Below are 22,566 nucleotides of genomic sequence, written 5' to 3'. Positions count from 1 at the left end.
GAGCAAATTTGATTTAAATTTCCGCTTCTTTCGAAAGCCCTAAGTAATATGCGCGTTCTCGCTATGAAACTTTGATCGGAATCAATTCTAATTTTTTTGACGCCAGAGGAAAAAAGCACTTGAAATTCGGAAAAAGCCATTTAAAGTTTGAATTCTCCCATTGAACCCTGTGGTAAAGCCACATTTTGGAATTCAAATTTGGCAATATCCTATATATTGACTGCCTTAAAATTGCAGGGGTTGAAAGTATGGGCAATTTCAAACATTTTATTTTTTGACCCCCCCCCAACACCCCCCCCCCCCAATGCATTTTTTCCCCTTCAAAAAATTTGGTGTATGGCGGGTGATACAGCTTCTTACTTGCAGATGATTTTACATGCAGAACTCAAACAGGTGATTAAACCATTGGGCTATTCAGTTAAAATCCATACACCCCTATGGAAGACATGCCCTTAATCTTCCACACAGGGAGTGTGAATTTCAAATGAAGTTACCTGAATAGGCGATTCCATTTGATATCTACACCCCTGTGTGTGTGATTGAGGTCATGACCTCCATCTAGGGGGTGTATGCATGTCAAATGGAATAGCCCATTGGCTGCAAGAGTGTGGCAGTCAAATTTCACTGTATCAGCTACACATTGTGTATGTACAGTACACAGCCAGCCTGTGGAGCAAAATATCGATTTCAATTTTTTGCTTTTTTTTTTTTTTTTTTTATCTCGAAAGCCCTAAGTAATATGCAGCGTTCTCGTTCGCTATGAAACTTTGATCCGAACCAATTCTAATTTTTGACGCCAGAGGAAAAAAGCACTTGGAATTCAGAAAATGCATTTGAAGTTTTAATTTTACATGGAACCCTATGCAAAATATACAAGTTGGAGTCCAAATTGAGCTATATGCTACACATTGGCTGCCTTAAGATTCCAGTGGTTAAAAATATGAGTGATTTTGAACGTTTCAAATTTTCAGCCCCCCCCACCTACCCCCCCCCCCTGCAGATTTTTTTTTTTTTTTAAAGGCGAGTGATTTCAAATGTAAAATCATGATCTGGAACAGACTTAAATATTGAAATCCTTCAAATCCTACAAAGAAGAAATGCTGGGCTATTCCATTTGAATTCCATACTCCCCACCCGGCAAGACATCTTCCACACAGGAGTGTGAATATCAAATGGAGTTGCCTGAATGGGTGACCATATTTGATATCTACACTCCTGTGTGCAAGATTGACGTCATGACCTCCATCTAGAGGGTGTAAGGATTTTAACTGGAACAGCCCATTAAGCATTGGCTGCATTTAACACATCGGACATACAAGGTAGGCTGGTAAATCACTGAGTGTAAGCACATTGTGTACTTTGGAACCTGTGGAGCAAATTTGATTTAAATTTCCCGCTTCTTTCGAAAGCCCTAAGTAATATGCGCGTGCTCGTTGCGAAACTTTGAGCCGGAATCAATTCTAATTGTTTGACGTCAGAGGAAAAAAGCACATGAAATTCAGGAAAAAAGCCATTTAAAGTTTGAATTCTCCCATTGAACCCTGTGGTAAAGCCACATTTTGGAATTCAAATTTGGCAATATCCTATATATTGACTGCCTTAAAATTGCAGGGGTTGAAAGTATGGGCAATTTCAAACATTTTATTTTTTTTGACCCCCCAACACCCCCCAATGCATTTTTTTCCCTTCAAAAAATTTGGTGTATGGCGGGTGATACAGGCCCCATGACACAAGGGAAAAAGCGGTAAAATGAGCAAAATCGCTCAAAAACGCTAAGATCGCCAAAATTTTCCACAATTTCTGTTAAGTAAGCTTATAATGTGAAAAAAGAGGAGAGATTCTGCAAATAATGTGCAAATAATGTGAAATAATGTGCGATTTACCGCTTTTTCCCTTGTGACATGGGGGCTTCTTACTTGCAGATGATTTTACATGCAGAACTCAAACAGGTGATTAAACCATTGGGCTATTCCAGTTAAAATCCATACACCCCTATGGAAGACATGCCCTTAATCTTCCACACAGGGAGTGTGAATTTCAAATGAAGTTACCTGAATAGGCGATTCCATTTGATATCTACACCCTGTAATGCGCTGATTGAGGTCATGACCTCCATCTAGGGGTGTATGCATGTCAAATGGAATAGCCCATTGGCTGCAAGAGTGTGGCAGTCAAATTTCACTGTATCAGCTACACATTGTGTATGTACAGTACACAGCCAGCCTGTGGAGCAAAATATCGATTTCAATTTTTTGCGGCTTTTTTTTTTTTTTTTTTTTTTTTTTATCTCGACAGCCCTTTGTAATATGCGCGTTCTCGTTGTGAAACTTTGATCCGGAACCAATTCTAATTTTTTGACGCCAGAGGAAAAAAGCACTTGGAATTCCAGAAAAATGCATTTGAAGTTTTAATTTTACATGGAACCCTATGCAAAATATACAAGTTGGAGTCCAAATTGAGCTATATGCTACACATTGGCTGCCTTAAGATTCCAGTGGTTAAAAATATGAGTGATTTTGAACGTTTCAAATTTTCAGCCCCCCCCACCTACCCCCCTGCAGATTTTTTTTTTTTTTTTTTAAAGGCGAGTGATTTCAAATGTAAAATCATGATCTGGAACAGACTTAAATATTGAAATCCTTCAAATCCTACAAAAGAAGAAATGCTGGGCTATTCCATTTGAATTCCATACTCCCCACCCGGCAAGACATCTTCCACACAGGGGGGTTGAACACCAAATGGAGTTGCCTGAATGGGTGACCATATTTGATATCTACACTCCTGTGTGCAAGATTGACGTCATGACCTCCATCTAGAGGGTGTAAGGATTTTAACTGGAACAGCCCATTAAGCATTGGCTGCATTTAACACATCGGACATACAAGGTAGGCTGGTAAATCACTGAGTGTAAGCACATTGTGTACTTTGGAACCTGTGGAGCAAATTTGATTTAAATTTCCGCTTCTTTCGAAAGCCCTAAGTAATATGCGCGTTCTCGTTATGAAACTTTGATCCGAATCAATTCTAATTTTTTGACGCCAGAGGAAAAAAGCACTTGAAATTCGGAAAAAGCCATTTAAAGTTTGAATTCTCCCATTGAACCCTGTGGTAAAGCCACATTTTGGAATTCAAATTTGGCAATATCCTATATATTGACTGCCTTAAAATTGCAGGGGTTGAAAGTATGGGCAATTTCAAACATTTTATTTTTTTGACCCCCCAACACCCCCCAATGCATTTTTTTCCCCTTCAAAAAATTTGGTGTATGGCGGGTGATACAGCTTCTTACTTGCAGATGATTTTACATGCAGAACTCAAACAGGTGATTAAACCATTGGGCTATTCCAGTTAAAATCCATACACCCCTATGGAAGACATGCCCTTAATCTTCCACACAGGGAGTGTGAATTTCAAATGAAGTTACCTGAATAGGCGATTCCATTTGATATCTACACCCCTGTGTGCGTGATTGAGGTCATGACCTCCATCTAGGGGTGTATGCATGTCAAATGGAATAGCCCATTGGCTGCAAGAGTGTGGCAGTCAAATTTCACTGTATCAGCTACACATTGTGTATGTACAGTACACAGCCAGCCTGTGGAGCAAAATATCGATTTCAATTTTTTGCGGCTTTTTTTTTTTTTTTTTTTTATCTCGAAAGCCCTAAGTAATATGCGCGTTCTCGTTGCTAAACTTTGTTCCGTAACCAATTCTAATTTTTTGACGCCAGAGGAAAAAAGCACTTGGAATTCAGAAAATGCATTTGAAGTTTTAATTTTACATGGAACCCTATGCAAAATATACAAGTTGGAGTCCAAATTGAGCTATATGCTACACATTGGCTGCCTTAAGATTCCAGTGGTTAAAAATATGAGTGATTTTGAGCGTTTCAAATTTTCAGCCCCCCCACCTACCCCCCCTGCAGATTTTTTTTTTTTTTTTTTTTAAAGGCGAGTGATTTCAAATGTAAAATCATGATCTGGAACAGACTTAAATATTGAAATCCTTCAAATCCTACAAAAGAAGAAATGCTGGGCTATTCCATTTGAATTCCATACTCCCAACCCGGCAAGACATCTTCTACACAGGAGTGTGAATATCAAATGGAGTTGCCTGAATGGGTGACCATATTTGATATCTACACTCCTGTGTGCAAGATTGACGTCATGACCTCCATCTAGAGGGTGTAAGGATTTTAACTGGAACAGCCCATTAAGCATTGGCTGCATTTAACACATCGGACATACAAGGTAGGCTGGTAAATCACTGAGTGTAAGCACATTGTGTACTTTGGAACCTGTGGAGCAAATTTGATTTAAATTTCCGCTTCTTTCGAAAGCCCTAAGTAATATCTTGGCGTTCTCGTTCATGAAACTTTGATCCGAATCAATTCTAATTTTTTGACGCCAGAGGAAAAAAGCACTTGAAATTCGGAAAAAGCCATTTAAAGTTTGAATTCTCCCATTGAACCCTGTGGTAAAGCCACATTTTGGAATTCAAATTTGGCATTATCCTATATATTGACTGCCTTAAAATTGCAGGGGTTGAAAGTATGGGCAATTTCAAACATTTTATTTTTTTGACCCCCCCCAACACCCCCCCAATGCATTTTTTCCCCTTCAAAAAATTTGGTGTATGGCGGGTGATACAGGCCCCATGACACAAGGGAAAAAGCGGTAAACGAGCAAAATCGCTCAAAAACGCTAAGATCGCCAAAATTTTCCACAATTTCTGTTAAGTAAGCTTATAATGTGAAAAAAGAGGAGAGATTCTGCAAATAATGTGCAAATAATGTGAAATAATGTGCGATTTACCGCTTTTTCCCTTGTGACATGGGGGCTTCTATTGCAAATCAGGATAACTGTTGAAACTTAAAATTATAGTATACAAATATTAACTGCTATGAGGGGCATGGTTAAAATTATAGGCCCTATAATTTTAACCATACCCCGAATAAAAAGTCAGTCAATATTTGTTTATATACCAAATCTTAAGATTCTTGTTATCTGTTTGGTTAAAAGCATCAATTTTGGAAAAGAAAGTAATAGTTTCAATGCGAGCGTCACAGACGATTTCTGCATAATTGTAGAACGCGAAAACATTAACGCATGCGTAATATCATTTTACGCTCTTTTAACCAATCAGATGGCGGGAATCTTTAGATGAGGTATATCAGTAGGGATCACTGTGGGTAGGGACACACAAAAGGGTTTTCAAAGGGAGGGAACTAAGGGAGGGCACATCTATACAGGTATGATAATATGGAGATAAGGAAGCAGACTCATGTTTTTTTTATGTGGGCACAAATTGGAGTGTATATTGGAATTGAAAGGTATGCTAATTAATTTCTTGTCCCCCCTCCCTCAATGTTAACCTCCCATGCTCCCACCAGGGCTCATAATTATTGCTCAGCCCCTGAAAAGTTAGTAATTTTACACATTTTCAAAAACTTGGAATTCACCATTTTTATGCTTCTATTAGAAACATCCAATTTTTAAAATCTAAAATTCCTAAGAAAGCTAAATATATAAACTCAACCCAGAAAGTATCGAAACGATTATAGATGGTCAGATATATCAGGAACTGAAATATATAGCAAAAACTTATTTAATGTATATAAAGTGCAGCTTTCTCCTGCACATTTTGATACCTCTTTTGTTGCTCTATGATATCATTTGGTCGAGTTATGGGCGCTTGAGTGTAAAGTCGGATTTTGAAAGTTGCACTTAGCTCCTATTCAAGCCAAATGCGTTTGTCATGTACACACACAAACACCCCCCACACACACACAAAATCAAGACAAAGGACACCGATGTGCTCGGTTTACTTAACCATGAACTTTACTTTATATTACTCCTTCGACTTCCAACTTCAATACTTGCTACCCTTTACTTATCTCTGACTTATCTCATGAACTCTTTCTGCTGACATCTCAATACTTGGTGTGCCCACCATCACTGTCTATCACTGCCTGGATTCGTCGTCACATGCTCTGAACAAGATGTCTTATCTTTCCTTGGTCAATGTCTCACCATTTCCTGAGCAGGATGCGCCGAAGGCTTTCTAAGGTGGTGTCAGGCTTGATTGCCTTGTTAGATTTCCTCTTAAGGCCAGTGTAATGGGAGAGAACACGGACCTTTTCGAGCATCGTTCTTTCTGAATTGTATGTCAAAAGTATATAAAACTATACATTTTTGGAAAGGAAATGAGTCAAGGAATCCCATGGTGGACGTCAGATTTGTTCAAAATCTCAAGTTTTTGAAAAAATCACAAAAATTCACTTTTTTACCCCAATTTTTTTGTGAAAACTTAAAAAAAATCTGTTCGGAGTAAAAACAATTCAGTTAGCTTTTCATTAAGAAGAGACATGAACTTAGGGAAGGTTTTTTGAAATTTGTCTCTTTTTAGAAATATTGAAAAAACATGTGAAAAAGCAATTTTGTAAGCTAAAATTGCACAGAATGGTGTATATTTTTGTTTAAAACAAATATTTAAAAATGAGAAAACCTTCCCTAGGCTTTTTGGTGTACTCTAAACGATAGTGCAAAAAGTTTACCTTTTGCTTGCATATTTTTCGAGTTATCTTGTCACAAAAATTGTGCAATATTGTCAAAAGTGAACTCTGAGAAATCGTTGTTTTAGTAAAAAAATTTCAAATTTATGCACAAAACGTCCTTATATTTTAAAACGGTAAGACTTTCACGTTTGTAAAAGCTGTATCTGGTACATGGTCTAAATATGCATCTTTTTGCACCAATAAATCTATAATGTCTGCTTTCAGTGCGCCAAAATTCAAAATAATTAAAAAATCTAAGTGGCATTTTGACTGCAAATTTTTGTTTTGTTTACACCACATTTGCTGGCGTGAACAACAAACCGAATCGCGCCTAGACTGCGTTGGACATACGGCAGCAGAGTTGCGCCGCATCACGCTAAGCGAATCGCTAGCGTAATCAAAATATTTCGCATTCGCGCATACTAAGCTGTCTTGAGCCAAATGTGACTTTTTAGAGTTGAAAAGAGTGAAACAAATCAAGCAAAAATACGAGTAAATATTAACAAGTTGTTTTTTATCAGTTTCAAGTGAAAGAATACATCTTAGTGTTGATAAATATCAAGAAATCTCAAATTCGGGCGTAAACGAATGTGTCTTCCATTACTCTGGCCTTAAGAGTATCCCACAAGTGTTCTAGTGGATTAAGGTCAGGGCTCTTTGCAGGCCAGACGAGAGTATCCACCCCCTCTGTTTCCAAGAACTCTCTGGTTAGGGCTGCAACATGTGGCGTTGTCATGCATTATGTGGAATCCATCGCCTATCTAGCTACAGCTGCAGCGTATGGTACAACTATCGGACGCAGAACTTCATTGATGTATACCTGCGCTGTTATGCCACCTCTGAGAATGATCAAGTCCGTCTTTCCATTAGCACTTATCCCAGCCCACACCATCAAGCTTCCACCTCCATAAGGTTCTTGCTCTTGAATGCACTCCTCGTCTAGCCGCTCCCCTGTATCTCTCCAGACTCTAATGCTACCATCCACCATTCGCAGGCACATTCTGCTTTCGTCAGTGAAGAGGACCTAAGCTTAGACCAAGCTCGACGATTCCATCTGCGATGTGATCTGGCGAAGGCTAGGCAGTCTTACTTGTGTCGTGGAAGTAGGCGGCTCTTCTTGACCATTCTTCTTGAGCGTAGACCCGCTGCATGCAGCCTGTTGTGTGTGACTTGATCATTCCAGTCGTTCGGCCTTTGCTGGCCTCTTCGTCTATGGACTCGGCATTTGATCTGCGGAGCTGTATCAGAAAAGAAGAAAGAAAGATGAATAAAAAAATTGTTTAATGCCATGATCATATCAATGTTAGATATTGTAAATTAACATTTAGCTGTTTCATTGCTGTTAAGATTATTGTAAATTTTCGCTGCTTGACTACAGTATTTTGGGAAAAAAGTTTGTTTGAAAGTAACCTTGTCTCACCTGTCAATGTCCTGTTTTGCATGGTGTGGTTAACGATAGACGTATCCTGGGCTGCTGAAATCACTCTCGAGCGTCGACTCCTTTGCTTGTCGTTAACATGACCCAGGGGCTATTTTAACGTGCCTCACTGTCACGTACGTGACGAGATAAAATATTCGTGCAGTGACAATTAACAATCCGAGTAGATATGCTTTAATAGTAGACAATGGTAGAGCCTTTCTTACGATCACATTCAGGTAAAAATGTCAATATTTTTATTTTTGAAACGCACTCTACTTCATCAACACTTTTATCTCATTGCACGAACGTGACAGTGAGACATGTTAAAATAGCCCCTGATATGACCATTGGTTCGGTGACAGTTATGACTGTGGACTTTACTGTTCCAACTTGCTCAGCTGTAGCTTGCACCGAAAAGCCTGCCTCTACCAAACCAACAATTCTCCCTCTTTGCATTTGACTCAATTCAGCCATCGTTGGTTACTCGGGACACCTTTCCCTGTCCTACCCTGTCAGGTAATCTGACTTCAACCTCCCATTGTTGACCATTGAGTACAATTGATGGTCATCGCAATCAATTTAGCCAACACGCGACACACATACTCATTTGAATTTGGGGGACAAAAGCAATGGTCATTTATTGGTCACAGTACAACGCATTTGGCTTGAATAGGAGCTAAGTGCAACTTTCAAAATCCAACTTGAAGCCACTCAAGTGCCCATAACTCGACCAAATGATATCGTAGAGCAACAAAAGAGGTATCAAAATGCGCAGGAGAAAGCTGCACTTTATATACATTAAATAAGTTTTTGCTATATATATATCAGTTCCCGATATATCTGACCATAAATCGTTTTGATACTTTCTGGGTTAAGTTTATGTAGAAGTTAGAACGACCAATAGCAATAGTCATACTAATACCTAATACCATATAGCAGCTTTCTGGCTTTTACAATTTGCAATTTAACATTTTGATATTAAGATAATCTCACTCATCAAGAATAACATATTTAATACTACAGGGTGTCCCAAAAAAAAGAGGCCCCTCATTGCGCCCTCTTTTTCTCCTATTTCTGACAATTTAATCAAATATATTTTGGTATGTAAAAAAAAACTTGAGTGGTTAGCTTTAATAAACCAAAACCATTTTATCAATCGGTTCATAACTTTTGAAGATATGCTCTTTTAAAGAAATGTACCCTTTTTTCACTCTGTCCACGGAGAAGGTTTGGCTACTTCAAAGATTGAAAAGGAGTACATTATACCATGCATGAATATCAAACATTCCTCAATGATAACTTTATAAAATAACTTTATTTATGGAATAGGCTTTACCGGTGGGTTTATGGGCAATGGATTTTGTTAATAGTGTCATTAATTTGTGGGTAAAATGGATGCGAATGGGACTTCTTTTGCTTTACTTGCAATTACTTATTTTTTCTTGGTTATTTATGCCTTTTTGTTTTATTATGTTTCTTACTTTCTTACTTTGTTGTTTCTTGGGTTTTTTTTTTATTTACAATATAAGTCATTTCTCTTTTTAGGATAAAAGGTAGCCCTAAAAGGCTGTTTGATTTGTCTTTGGTTCTTCTGAACTGAGTTTACTGTGCTGCTCTGCCCTCTACCTGGTTGCCTCCTTGGCGAATACAGGTTTCAGCCCCGATCCTCATTGCATCAATTGTGTTTGCGTACCGTCCTTTTTCGCCGGATACTTGCGATTGCACTCAGTAATACGTTTACGAAGATCTTAGTTTTTGTCACAAAGGAGTGTGAGGTCTGGTGATCGTGCAGGCCACTCCACAGCATGAGCCATCCCAACCACTCTGTTTGCTATCCGTGGACAGAGTGATAAACGGGTACTTTTATTCAAAAGGGCATATCTTCAAAAGTTGTGAGCCGATTGAAATAATTGTTTTGGTTTATTAAAGCTAACGATTTAAGGTTTCTTTACATACCAAAATATATTTAATCAACTTTTCAGAAATAGGAGAAAAAGAGGGCGCAATGAGGGGCCTCTTTTTTTGGGACACCCTGTAGTACTTGATTTTGATATTTCAAACCGAGACAGAAAGAAGTTGCAATGTTTTGTTGAAAAAATGGCTTGATAATCCTGATAAAATAGGGACGATGCAGTACAATTGTGACACGATCTGGTCCATGGGGGCCAAAAGAGGCATTTTTGAAAATTGAGTTACTGTAATTGTTACATTATACATACAATAGGCTATCATTTACTGAAAACACCAAAGGTCTAGCATACTTGGTTTTAAAGTTCTGAAGTTTTTTGATATCTATTTTCTTATGTATTTTATTGTTTTTTACTCCATATTTTTACCTTTATCTCAGTTTCAAATTTGCCGCCTTTGGCCCCCATGGACCAGATTGTGTCACAATTAAATCATCATGTTTATGTACCCTTTATACTTTGTTTTTATGCATGTGTTTTACTATTGCGATACTTGCAGTGGCAATTTTGCAGTATTTCTGGTGCGGCTAAATGGGCCACTCACTGCGACAAAATGTTTGAAACAAAGCTTCATAGAAATAGGCTATATGGCACCAGTATGCTGCCATATTTCCATATTTGGCTCTTAAAATTTGCCTGCCAAAAAGGCTTGATGAACTTACATTTTGACCTACTTTAAAAAGTATTATTGCTGCTCCCTATGCCCTGCCAAAAACACACATTTTACCATAGCCCCACCAAATTCTGATTCAAACTTGCATAATAATGATATTTCTTGTTTTGTATTCAGAACATACAGGTCTCATGATGATGGCAGTCCAATCATATCAGTGCCTTGTATTGTTTACGTTTGGGATGATCTTTGTAGTAGTCGCAACATCTGAGGTAAGCCGTGATACTATCGCATGTCCACAGCGGGACTTCATTCTCAGGCAGAATGATACAATTACAATTCAAACATTTGAGAATGAAACTTGTAACTTTACTGTATCCTCGTCCAATGACCAAGGAATTACTGTAAATGTTCTTCGTTTGTCCTCATGGTCTATTTATGACTACTTCAAACTACATGAAGAAGGAGCAGAATGCTTCAATCGATCTTTTGGCTGGATTGGATCTTCTGAAGAGCCATGCACGATAGTTCTTACTTGTAGCACCATGCATATCAACATGAGAGCTTCATCTATATTGGAAATAGAGGAGAGTATTTCTCCTGCAAATGGCAATGTCTTGCTTCATGATCCAACTAATCTCCATGAATCCCAAAATATAAGGTTCCATCAGTGTAAAAATGTCCAGATCTTCGATGATATTTCTCAAATTCCATATTATCTACTTAGATATTTAGAACTAGAAGAGTACAATCCATCTCTTAAGATAACTTTAACAGGTGACCCAAACTTCAATCCAGATGAACTACCTGGATTTGACCTTGGACTTCCAGGTGAAATACTTTTGGCTGAATTCCCACTATGTCCGATTGGCTGCTTTTGTTCCCTGAACTTTCAGTTATTTCTCACCGACTGCTCAGATATACCTGCCAATAAAAACACTCTGTTAGTGTATCAACCTCCTGATATGATTCTCGCGAACTCAACGGCAATAGATCTCTCCAATAGACAAGTTACTCAAGTGGAATCAAACACCTTCTCCAATCTCACAGATGTGAAGTTTTTGTTGCTGAGTGAAAACTACATTAGCACCATTGGACCAGGTATTTTTCATGGTTTACGAAACATTCATACAGTGGATTTGTCTTTTAACAAAATCTCAAGTATTGAAGCGGACTCATTCTCACAATTGTATACATTAAAACGTTTACTCTTAAATGTAAATAAGTTGATGTATATCTCACATAGCTGGTTAGATGGTCTATTCAATGTACAAGTACTGTATTTAGGCAGTAATACTATTGATGAAGTAGAAGCAAACATATTTTCTGACATGGAGAGATTACAAGTCTTGTCAATAAATGATTCTCATTTATCCCAGATTGAAAACATTCCCAATGAACTGCTTTTATTGGACCTTTCCTCAAACAATTTCACAAGTTTTCCGATGGATCTCCCAAAGAATTTGACTCACGTGTCATTTTGTAACAATCAGCTTTCTCTCCTGAACCCAACAATATTTGAGGACATGTCCACATTGACATCACTAGTCTTCTCAAACAATGATATAGTGTTCGTTCCAAATGACCCATTCAGTCATCTCTATAGCTTAAAACGCCTAAGCATATATTATAATATGATAGAGAAAATACATATCCATCTGTTCCAGAATTTGACAAAGTTAGAGATATTAGCCTTGAGTTACAATAGCATTGAATCATTGCCATCAGTGGTATTCCAAAATCTGCATTTATTGAAGGAGCTTGATCTGAATAATAATGAACTGAAGATGATTCAAATTAACCTTTTCTATGGGTTGACAAAGTTAGAGATATTACATTTGCATTACAATAGTATTGAATTATTACCATCAGGTGTATTCAGAGATTTGCAATTATTGCAAAAGCTTACCCTTACCAAACATGAATGCCTATTTGGCATTCTGTAGGTATTCGCCAAGCCCTCGAGTGCCAAGGATAGCGGTACTAGGTGGTCACTAGCACTCAGCAGCTAATGAATGCCTATAGAGCTGGTTCACAGGCATTCTGAATGCCTCACAAGAATGCTACCGAATGCCTATTTACTCATTAAGCCCTCGTTAAAGCTCAATACTATTAACTTAGGCATTCCTAAGCATTCGTAACTTAGGCATTCCGTTAATTAGGCGGTTTGCTATAGGCACTCAGTGGCATTCGGATAAGTCATAGGCATTCGGTTAAAAAAATTCTTAAGTAATAGGCATTCCACTGAAAAATTTCTAAGTATTAGGCATTCGGTTAAAAAAATTCTTAAGTAATAGTCATTCCACTGAAAAATTTCTAAGTATTAGGCATTCGGTTAAAAAATTTCTAAGTAATAGGCATTCCATTCAATTAGGCATTCTGCTAATAGCCTTGACTAGCATTCCTTAGTGGTTGACCCAAGGGTCAAGCAGGTGCATGATGGGAATATATTTCTAACTGCCATTTTGAACTGGTGTGAATGCAGAGATGATGGTTTCTTTATCCTTTCATGTTCCCAGCTTTATTATAGGCCTTATTTTTCACTCTTTACATTTGGGATGTTACATGACAATGCATATTATTTGGACAACATCATACATGTATGGGATCCATGTAGTTATCTTTGTGTACAATAATTATGCCACAATATGGATGGTGTAAGTATAGGTAAGCTTAAATATGACTAGATGTAACTTTGAATATAGGTTTTTATGCAGGCAGTTTCTTGAAATATGGAATGGTCTAGTGTTAGGAAAGAGGAGCTTAGTTAGTATTGGGGCATTATTGTTAACATTAATAACAATAGTGTACAGTTATGCCATGCACTAATCCACTAAAAAATGCACTCATATGGCGCAAGAAGAGCTCAAGCAAAGAGCAATGAAACCTCAAACAATGAAACCAAACAACAACGACAAATTACATAATTATGACGTAGCTATAATTATTTTGTGTATTTATAAAACACACTGATCCCAGTGGGCACACCTAACGTTGAAATCAGGTTGAAATTTCGACGTCGACTAGTTGAAATCGGGTTGAAATCAGGTTGTATTTGCAAATGGACTTCAACCTGATTTCAACCTCCTTAAATTTTGCATTGAAAGTTGGTTGAAACCAGGTTGAAATTTCAATGTGATTTCAACTAACCGTAAGGTTAAAATCAGGTTAGGTTGAAACTTCGATGTTGTTTCAACGTTGATACAACATCAAAATCCTAACCTGTGCCCACTGGGATGTACTCAATTTATCAGTTATCAATTTGATCATGCAATTTATGCTCTTGCTGATGCACATGGCTATATTTGAGTTAAATTTGTGCATATTTTTAATCCTTACTCTCCTAGAATTCCTACAGCAATCCCTATAGGGGTTCAAGTGCTATCTCGGGAAAATATGGGAAATCATATGGAAAAATATTTATCATGAGCCTCATTTGATCAGGAAAATGGGAAAATTAGCGGAAATTGTCTTTTTTCACTTTTGACCTAAAAATATCATAGACTCGAAAAAGACATACGCTGTACTGAACTAAAATGCCTCTGCATCTGTCACAATGGATAAAAAATGGTTCTGGGCTATTACCATGTGCGATTTTCTGCAGTGCATTATATTCCTATTTGTCACTCTCGTAGAATAATTGCTTAGCCAGCATATAGCTATATAATTATATAGTGGTTCGAGTGCCTCACCTGTAAGTGGTTGGAATACCTATAGGCGGTTGAAATGCCTATAGGCGGTTGGAATGCTTCTGAGGCGATTGGAAATTTCTTTGGCGGTTGGAGTGCTTCATAGGCAGTTGGAATGCCACTAAGTGGTTCGAGGGCCTAGCTCATTTACATATTTCGCCTCTGAGGAGGGCTTATGAACCACTTACGAACCGCTTATAGCGGTTGAGGGCTAAATAAGTGGTTCGAGTGCTAACGGTAGACGGTTGGAATGCTTCTGAGGCAGTTGGTATGCTTCCTAGCGGTTGGAATGCTTCCTAGCGGTTGGAATGCTTCCTAGGCGGTTGGAATGCTTCCCAAGCGGTTCGAATGCTTCCTAGGTGGTTTAAATGCTAGGCGGTTTGAATGCCTCCTTAGTGGTTGAATGCCTCCTTAGTGGTTCGAGTGCTTAGCTCATTTACATATTTCGCCTCTGAGGAGGGCTTATGAACCACTTATGAACCGCTATAAGCGGTTGAGGGCTAGCAAACAGGCGGTTGAGTGCTAATAACCGCCTATTAACTCAATGTTATAGTATTGGAGGCATTCACCATTTAGGCATTCATTAACGGTTCTTTACCATTCAATGGAATGCCTAGTGAGTGCTTAGGGAATGCTAGTTTTTTAGGTAAGGGTAGGCTTCACAACAACAAACTGAAGATGATTCAAACTGACCTTTTCTATGGGTTGATAAAGTTAGAGATATTAACTTTGGATTACAATAGCATTGAATCATTACCGTCAGGTGTGTTCAGAGACCTGCAATTATTGCAAGGGCTCGGTCTGAATAACAACAAACTGAAGATGATTCAAATTGACCTTTTCTATAGGCTGATTAAGTTAGAGATATTAGCTTTGGATTACAATAGCATTATATCATTACCATCAGGTGTATTCAGAGATCTGCAATTATTGCAAAACCTTGGTCTGAGTAATAACAAACTGAAGATGATTCAAACTGACCTATTCTATGGATTAAACAAGTTAGATTATATTACTTTGGCTTACAATGGCATTGAATCATTGCCATCCGGTGTATTCAGAGATCTGCAATTATTGCAAGAACTTAGGCTACACAACAACAAACTGAAGATGATTCAAATTGACCTGTTCTATGGGTTAAAGAAGTTACAGATATTAACTTTGAATCACAATAGCATTGAATCATTACCATCAGGTGTATTTAGAGATCTGCAATTATTGCAAGAGCTTCAGCTACACAACAACAAACTGAAGATGATTCAAATTGACCTATTCTATGGGTTAAAAAAGTTACAGATATTAACTTTGCATTACAATAGCATTGAATCATTACCGTCAGGTGTGTTCAGAGACCTGCAATTATTGCAAGGGCTCGGTCTGAATAACAACAAACTGAATATGATTCAAACTGACCTGTTCTATAGGTTGACAAAGTTAGAGATATTAGCTTTGGCTTACAATGGTATTGAATCATTACCATTAGGTGTGTTTAGAGATCTGCAATTATTGCAAGAGCTTGGTCTGGATAACAACAAACTGAATATGATTCAAACTGACCTTTTCTATGGGTTGATAGAGTTAGAGATATTAACTTTGGATAACAATAGCATTGAATCATTACCGTCAGGTGTGTTCCAAGATCTGCAATTATTGCAAAAGCTTTTTCTGAATAACAACAAACTGAAGATAATTCAAACTGACCTTTTTTATGGGTTGACAAAGTTACAGATATTAGATCTGAGTATCAATAGTATTGAATCATTATCATCAGGTGTATTTCAAGATCTGCAATCATTGCTGGAGCTTGGGCTGAATAACAACAGATTGAAGATGATTCAAATTGACCTTTTCTATGGGTTGACAAAGTTACAAAGACTATATCTGACTAACAATAGTATTGAAGCATTACCATCAGCTCACACATTGGGCGATCTATTCTTAAATTATCAGATGTTTAACACATCACCTCCTACTTTATTTAAAGACCTCACAAGCTTAACGGAGCTCTTCATTAGTGACAATAGTTTGACTGAAATACCATTAGAGATTTTTTACCCATCTAATGGATTACCTTTACAGATATTAGCAATAGCTTCAAACAAAATTAACAAATTGTATCCATATCAGTTTGCAAATTTGACAGATTTGAAAGTTCTGGACTTTCAGGTTAATAAATTGAATCAAATCCACAGTAAATCCCTGTTTGGTCTAACCAAATTGAAATTTCTAGGCCTTTCTAAAAATGATTTAACAAGGGTAACTAAAGCCTCTTTCACAGGAATGACTCTGCAGAATGACAGTGTCCTTGTAGTGGACAACCCTGCCACATGCTGCTTTCTTGATCCATCAAATCGATCTCAGTGTGTTCCAACAAATGAAAAATCTCCTTACTTGACATGTAAGCAGCTTCTCCCCTCTACAGGAGTTAAGTGCTGTACATGGATTTTTGGCTTTTCTGCTTTGTTTGCAAACACATTCGTTTTTATGTGGGGTTATCAGAAGATAAAGTCTAACTCACCAGGTGAAAAAGAAGTGATGCAAATTGTTTTCATCACAAATTTGGCTATAGCAGACTTACTTATAGGTTTGTATTTGTTAGTTATTGCATCAGTTGATCAATACTACAATGAATATTTTCCTTCCTATGCTAAACTTTGGAGAAACAGTTTGCTTTGCAAAGTAGCCGGGTTTCTATCTGTCTTATCAAGTGAAGCGTCCCTCCTTTTTTTAACCCTTTTAGCTGTGGATAGACTTTGGGCATTTAGAAAAATCTTCATAACACATAAGCTTTTCGGTAAAAGGACACAGGTAATGATGGCAACATTTGCTTGGATTATTGCTCTTACATTAAGCATTGTACCTGCAATATTGAATGATGATGAATTATATCAACTTTCAGATGTATGCATTGGGTTACCATTAGTAAGAAGAAAAATATACAGAATAAACTATGAAAACTTTACCACAACCTACAACACTGGTAGACTAGATGACCATTTAAAATTACGAAAAATTACAGAAATTGGCTCAAAAATAGGAAACTATTTCTCAATTGGTCTTTTTCTTGGGCTTAATTTTCTGTTATGTTTGATGATTGCAATATGTTACATACTCTTATTCTTGAAAATCTGGAAATCAGGATTTGCACTGCTTAAAACTGATATCAAAATGGCTATAAAGATGGGTGCCATCGCATTGACTGACCTCATATGTTGGTTTCCCATTGTCATCTTGGGTATTCTAGCCCAGACAGGAGTAAAGGAACTCCCCCCTGAATGGATCCCATGGATTACAGCATTTGCTCTGCCGATCAACTCCGTACTCAATCCATTTCTGTATGCTACTGTAGATCGTGTGTCAAAACATTATGTGGAACGAATACACCCAAATTGGTACAATGAAATGGAGACAATGATGTAGAGCTTGTACATTTTGTTTTATCAATATTACTTTGATGACAATGTACATTTAACCTACTAAATGTTTGTCACCTAAAGAATGAACATAATTTAGATATTGGGATTCTGTTATAGACTCCCATTTTACAACTTGAACTCAAATGACCTCTGACCTCAATATGTGACCTTCAACATTCACCATTATGAAGATCCCATAGTGCAGCTATGAACCAAGTGTGGTTGCAATGAAATTTGAACTGCTCATGTGAGCATGTTTTTCTGTTTCAGCCTATTTTACAAGTTGACCTCAAATGACCTATGACCTCAGTATACAACATTAAACACAACATTCAATGAATGTTTCCATGGTGGAGCTATGACCTATAATTGTGATATAAAATTGGATGATTTAAATCCAAATGCACAATTTATTGGTCAAGCTATGAGTTCCCATGCATAGAGTCCAGATGTGAAAGACGTTTGTTTGCAATGAGATTTGAACTGCTCATGTGAGCATGTTTTTCTGTTACAGCCTATTTTACAAGTTGACCTCAAATGACCTATGAACTCAGTATACGACATTAAACACCAACATTGAATGAAGGTTTCCATGGTGGAGCTACCGTATTGTTTCTAATAAGCACCCATGGGCCGTGACATTTAATGAAGGGTGGGCATACATTTTTACATTAAATGACCAAAATAACACCACCCATTCCAGTTTAGATGTGTCTGTTTGCAGGAGGAATGGCTTATCATCATGAAAAATGAATTTCTTATAATATCCAGTGAAACTTAGGAATCATCGAACATTCTTTTCATGTATATTTGCACTTAATAATGGTAAATTTTATTGCTTTTCAATTTTCATTTTGGAAAATTTTGGGGGTGGGCATTTAATAGACTGGGTGCTTATTAGGAACAATACGTTATATGACCTGTATAAAGTTTGAAGTTGATCTGTCTTTGCGATTAAGCTGCAGAGTGGATTAATGAAAATGTAGGCAAAATATGAAAATCAACTCATTAATATTCATAAATATACAAATAACATGACATGACATTCATAAATATGCAAATAACATGACACAAAACTATACATCAGGCCACCATATCCAATCACCAAACCAAGTTTGATATAATATTGGATGGCTGAGCATGATACCATAACATATCGGATGAGTCATAAAAATATCGGACGAGCCAACGGCGAGTTCGATATTTGTATGACGAATCCGATATGTTATGGTATCATGCGAAATAAGACATCCAATATTATCATTATTAGGTTTTCTTAACTCCTAATAACCCGGAAAACATAATAATGAAGTTGATCGGTTATTGCGTTTAAGCTGCAGAGTGGATTAATGAAAATGTAGGCAAAATCATCGGGTTCATCACATTGCATCGGGTTCATCACATTGTGACGTATCATGATTTTTGGTCATTTTTTGTAATATAGGTTTTAAATATCGTTGTCTTCAATTACGCCAAGTCCTATATATAGCTGAAAATTAAGTAATTAACCTGTAGTTACCTAGTAATTAAATAATTAAATTTGCGTATAGTATACAAAGTCGAGTGTACACAAAGTCGAAAAAGGCGCATCACATAGTGGTGTATTTACTATATGCCACTATGTGACACACTTAACGAAAAGGGCGCATCACATAGTGGCGTATCGTGATCATGAATGTGATGCTCCTTTTCCGTAAAAAGCGTATCATAAAGAGGCGTATCTTGATCACAGGATCAAGATACGCCACTATGTGATGCACCTTTTTCGTAAAAAGTGTATCACAAAGTGGCGTATAGTGGGTACGCCACTATGTGATGCACTTTTTCTATGTTTATGGCATTTTTCCGTTTCACATACCAGAGATGGTAACAAGACATTTTGTACAAGTCAAGTCTGAGTCACAAGTCCCTTTATCCAAGTCACAAGTCAAGTCATTTTGAAAAAGTTTCAAGTCAAGTCACAAGTCATGAAATCACTAGTCAAGTCACAAGTAAATCACAAGTCACTTGGCTATTCAGCAGTTTGTCATGGTTGATGGGTATTCAATATGGCGGAATTCAAATTGAATTTTGAAGTCCGATACACTATAAGAGTGCGAGTTGCTTACAATGATTACCTATAGAGACAGAAATGTAGAAACTTTCCAATATAAAACTAAAAGTGACAGTAAAATAATTACAAATGGATCGAGATTTGATCCATGTATTGAGTAGAAATTGAAAATGATTAAAAGATGTATTGAGGTGGTTCCAAGTTGAGATAATACAGTGTTGAGTAGTATAAAAGAAGTCATTTGTCAAAAGAAGTATTGTAGAAAAGTCAGAGCTATGTGACACGATCAAGGGAAATGAGTCAGATGTCACTAATATCGATTTTGAGATATTGGCAAAAAAGTGTTGAAAATTGTTATATTGTTTTCAGCAATTGATAAATTGATGTTACTTTGCAACGAAAAGTCATATCAACATGAGGTTTTCAGTTTCTGAAAGCTCTAAATGCCCTCTTTAGAAACATATGCAAAACTCATTTTCGACCAGGGTCGACATTTGACTCATTCCCCTTGATCATGTCACATATAGCCGACAAAAGTGGGAAATATCCAGATTTTGAGTATGGTAAATAATTATATAAATGTGGTGGCGATTCATTTTTATCATGAAAAAGTGTTGTATATAGAAAGAGTAAATTAACCAAGTAAGGTAAAGAGCTTGGTAGTGCATGCACTGGAAAGCATGCATTCATTATGTGTGGTGAAATTACACTACCATGCTATGTAAAATTTATTCGATATGCAAATTAAAAGAAAGAAGTATCAATTATTGCATTTTATATGCAGATACGAGCAGATAGACGTTTAATAGCAACCAATATGGACTGTATAAATATTAAGGGATAGGTGGAGAGTGAGAACAAAATCAAGTTATGTGAATAAAAGACAATCCTGATAACTGGAATGCATGAACGATGCAAAGTACAGTTTATTTGTGCTTTTATTGCACACATCAAAGGATCGTACTATAGCACAACCAACAGAGTGATACGCATTGGCGACATCGTACATAGTACGAGGGGCGGTCAATAAGTTCGTAGAACAAGGTACTTGAAAGAGTACTAGCCAATTTCTTTCAATCTCTCCCTTGAGCATGGTCAATACATACCTTAATGTACCCGTCGTAATTTTTCTTGAAACCTTCTATGTCAACAAAATGGAAGTCTTCCGATAGCTCCTTGAGCCACTCTTCAGTGAAGGCGCACCAGCATTGATCACCATCAAACCTGGTATTATGAAGGTAGGACTTAAAATTCTAAAATAGTTTTCACTAACTGAAGGCCATACCTGAACCACAATATGGTTAGTTTAATTAACTGACCCCTCTGTCGTGAATGGCAGCTAGCTTGACAAACTAAGAATAGCGTACAGGACACAATCCGAGAACAGCCACATTCCTACCATCAACCTTCTTCACACGATGGCTTGCCTCAATTTTGCTATAAAAATTGTATGATATATGCCTATAATTGTACTTTCATTTGGCAAATGATCTGTCATCAAGACTATCCCTGGATCTCAGAAACAGCGATGAAGACCTTGCACTACGGTGACCGAGTGATGATCTTCTTAGGGGTGTGAGATCCAGGTGCTTACACTAAATTCACCTATATTTCCAGTGATTAATGTATGCCTTATCACCTTTAGCCACATATAGATTAAACTTGCCTTGGTCCTCATTCTAAGTGTATAGAAGGTGTGGACCTGAATATGTCAACTGGTATCAATTTTGTAAGTGAAGATTCTGGGACCCCATCTAGAATACACCCTGGGATATACCCAAATGTTAATGGATTAATATTGAAAACACATTCATCAGAGTTGTCATATTTTGTGGCTATCTCATCTTTCTTATTTGGCTCTTTATTCATTATCAATGCCACTGTACCAGCGCGTACATCATTAGTGGTGACGTCAGCAAGTCTTTTGGACCTTGGATGATCTTCAAGGACGCTTATTCCATTCTTGAACTCTAAGAACCATTTCGTTGCTGTTGAATACCAAGGACTTCATTACCATTTACAACAACTGTACATTGTTAAAGTTTATTTGAGTTTTCACCACCGTCGGGAGAAATTTCCATGATGACCCTGTATTTATTTCTGGTAGTACCTGTGAATTCATGGAGGTAGGCTTCCTCTGAAGAGTGTCCTGCCCATATACAGTGATGCAAAAATATAATATCTTTGTAGTCATGTTTTGAAGGAACAAGCTTTCAAATGAGACCAAATTCAATACCGTGCGACAAAGTAACATACCGAGTTCTACGAACTTTTTGACCGGCCCTCGTAAATTCTAATTTTCTTTGCTTTACCTCAGTTGTTCGGCTCAAAATTAAAAGGAGACATCTGAGAGTAAAAGCTAATATTTTATGGAAAATAAATACTAATCTATTTTGTAAGGAAATATTACAATATGGCTTTAATTACAGATGGTGAATGAGGGGGAGCGGGTCGGGTATGAAACAAAACAAGTTTAACCTCATGAGAACTACCTGCCGATTGGCCAAAAAGTAGTTTTCATTATCAATTGGACCAATCAGCAACATTGTTAGAATAATTTCACAACGCAAAAAAATTGGGGTGAATTATTTGCAAAGCTCAATTATGATTGGTGATTAAAGTGAAGATATCATGTAATTGACCAATCAGAGGCAATGTTAGATTGGCATGTAGTGCTCAGGGGGTTAAAGAGCTTCATCAATCTTTTTGTTTGTTCCCTTCTGGAATACAATTGTTGCATTATTTATAAAATGTTTATTATTACCGTGTTCATTCCATTAACTGTCCTGCCCCATATAAGCGCCAAACCAGTGACTTTACAACAACCAAAATGTGATATTAGTTTATTAACT

General features: G+C 37.2%; 2 protein-coding genes across 2 annotated transcripts in view; both read left to right on the top strand.

The window, feature by feature from the left end:
* Window positions 1-11,140, top strand: part of LOC140146682 (AFG2-interacting ribosome maturation factor-like) — a 37,366-nt gene extending 26,226 nt beyond the window's left edge. Inside the window, exon 6 of the mRNA XM_072168553.1 lies at window positions 10,734-11,140. The gene's annotated coding sequence lies outside the window, so the exon portion shown is untranslated. The remainder of the gene's footprint in view (window positions 1-10,733) is intronic.
* On the top strand, window positions 10,751-17,670 carry LOC140143837 (uncharacterized). Its single transcript, XM_072165649.1, has 2 exons — window positions 10,751-11,657; window positions 15,009-17,670. Exons 1-2 carry the CDS (start codon window positions 10,751-10,753, stop codon window positions 17,663-17,665), a joined length of 3,564 nt encoding a protein of 1,187 aa, XP_072021750.1. The 3' UTR covers window positions 17,666-17,670.
* Window positions 17,671-22,566: the final 4,896 nt, after the last annotated feature.

The sequence above is a fragment of the Amphiura filiformis genome, chromosome 2 (assembly GCF_039555335.1).
Source record: "Amphiura filiformis chromosome 2, Afil_fr2py, whole genome shotgun sequence".
NCBI classification, from domain to species: Eukaryota; Metazoa; Echinodermata; class Ophiuroidea; order Amphilepidida; family Amphiuridae; genus Amphiura; species Amphiura filiformis.
This window is presented reverse-complemented; position numbering and strand designations above follow the sequence as displayed.

Excerpts from the sequence above, each read along its gene's own strand:
- LOC140143837 (XM_072165649.1), top strand. The coding sequence starts at position 10,751 with ATGATGGCAGTCCAATCATATCAGTGCCTTGTATTGTTTACGTTTGGG. Across the intron at positions 11,658-15,008 it reads CATTAGCACCATTGGACCAG|GTGTGTTCAGAGACCTGCAA; the intron begins GTATTTTTCATG and ends CATTACCGTCAG.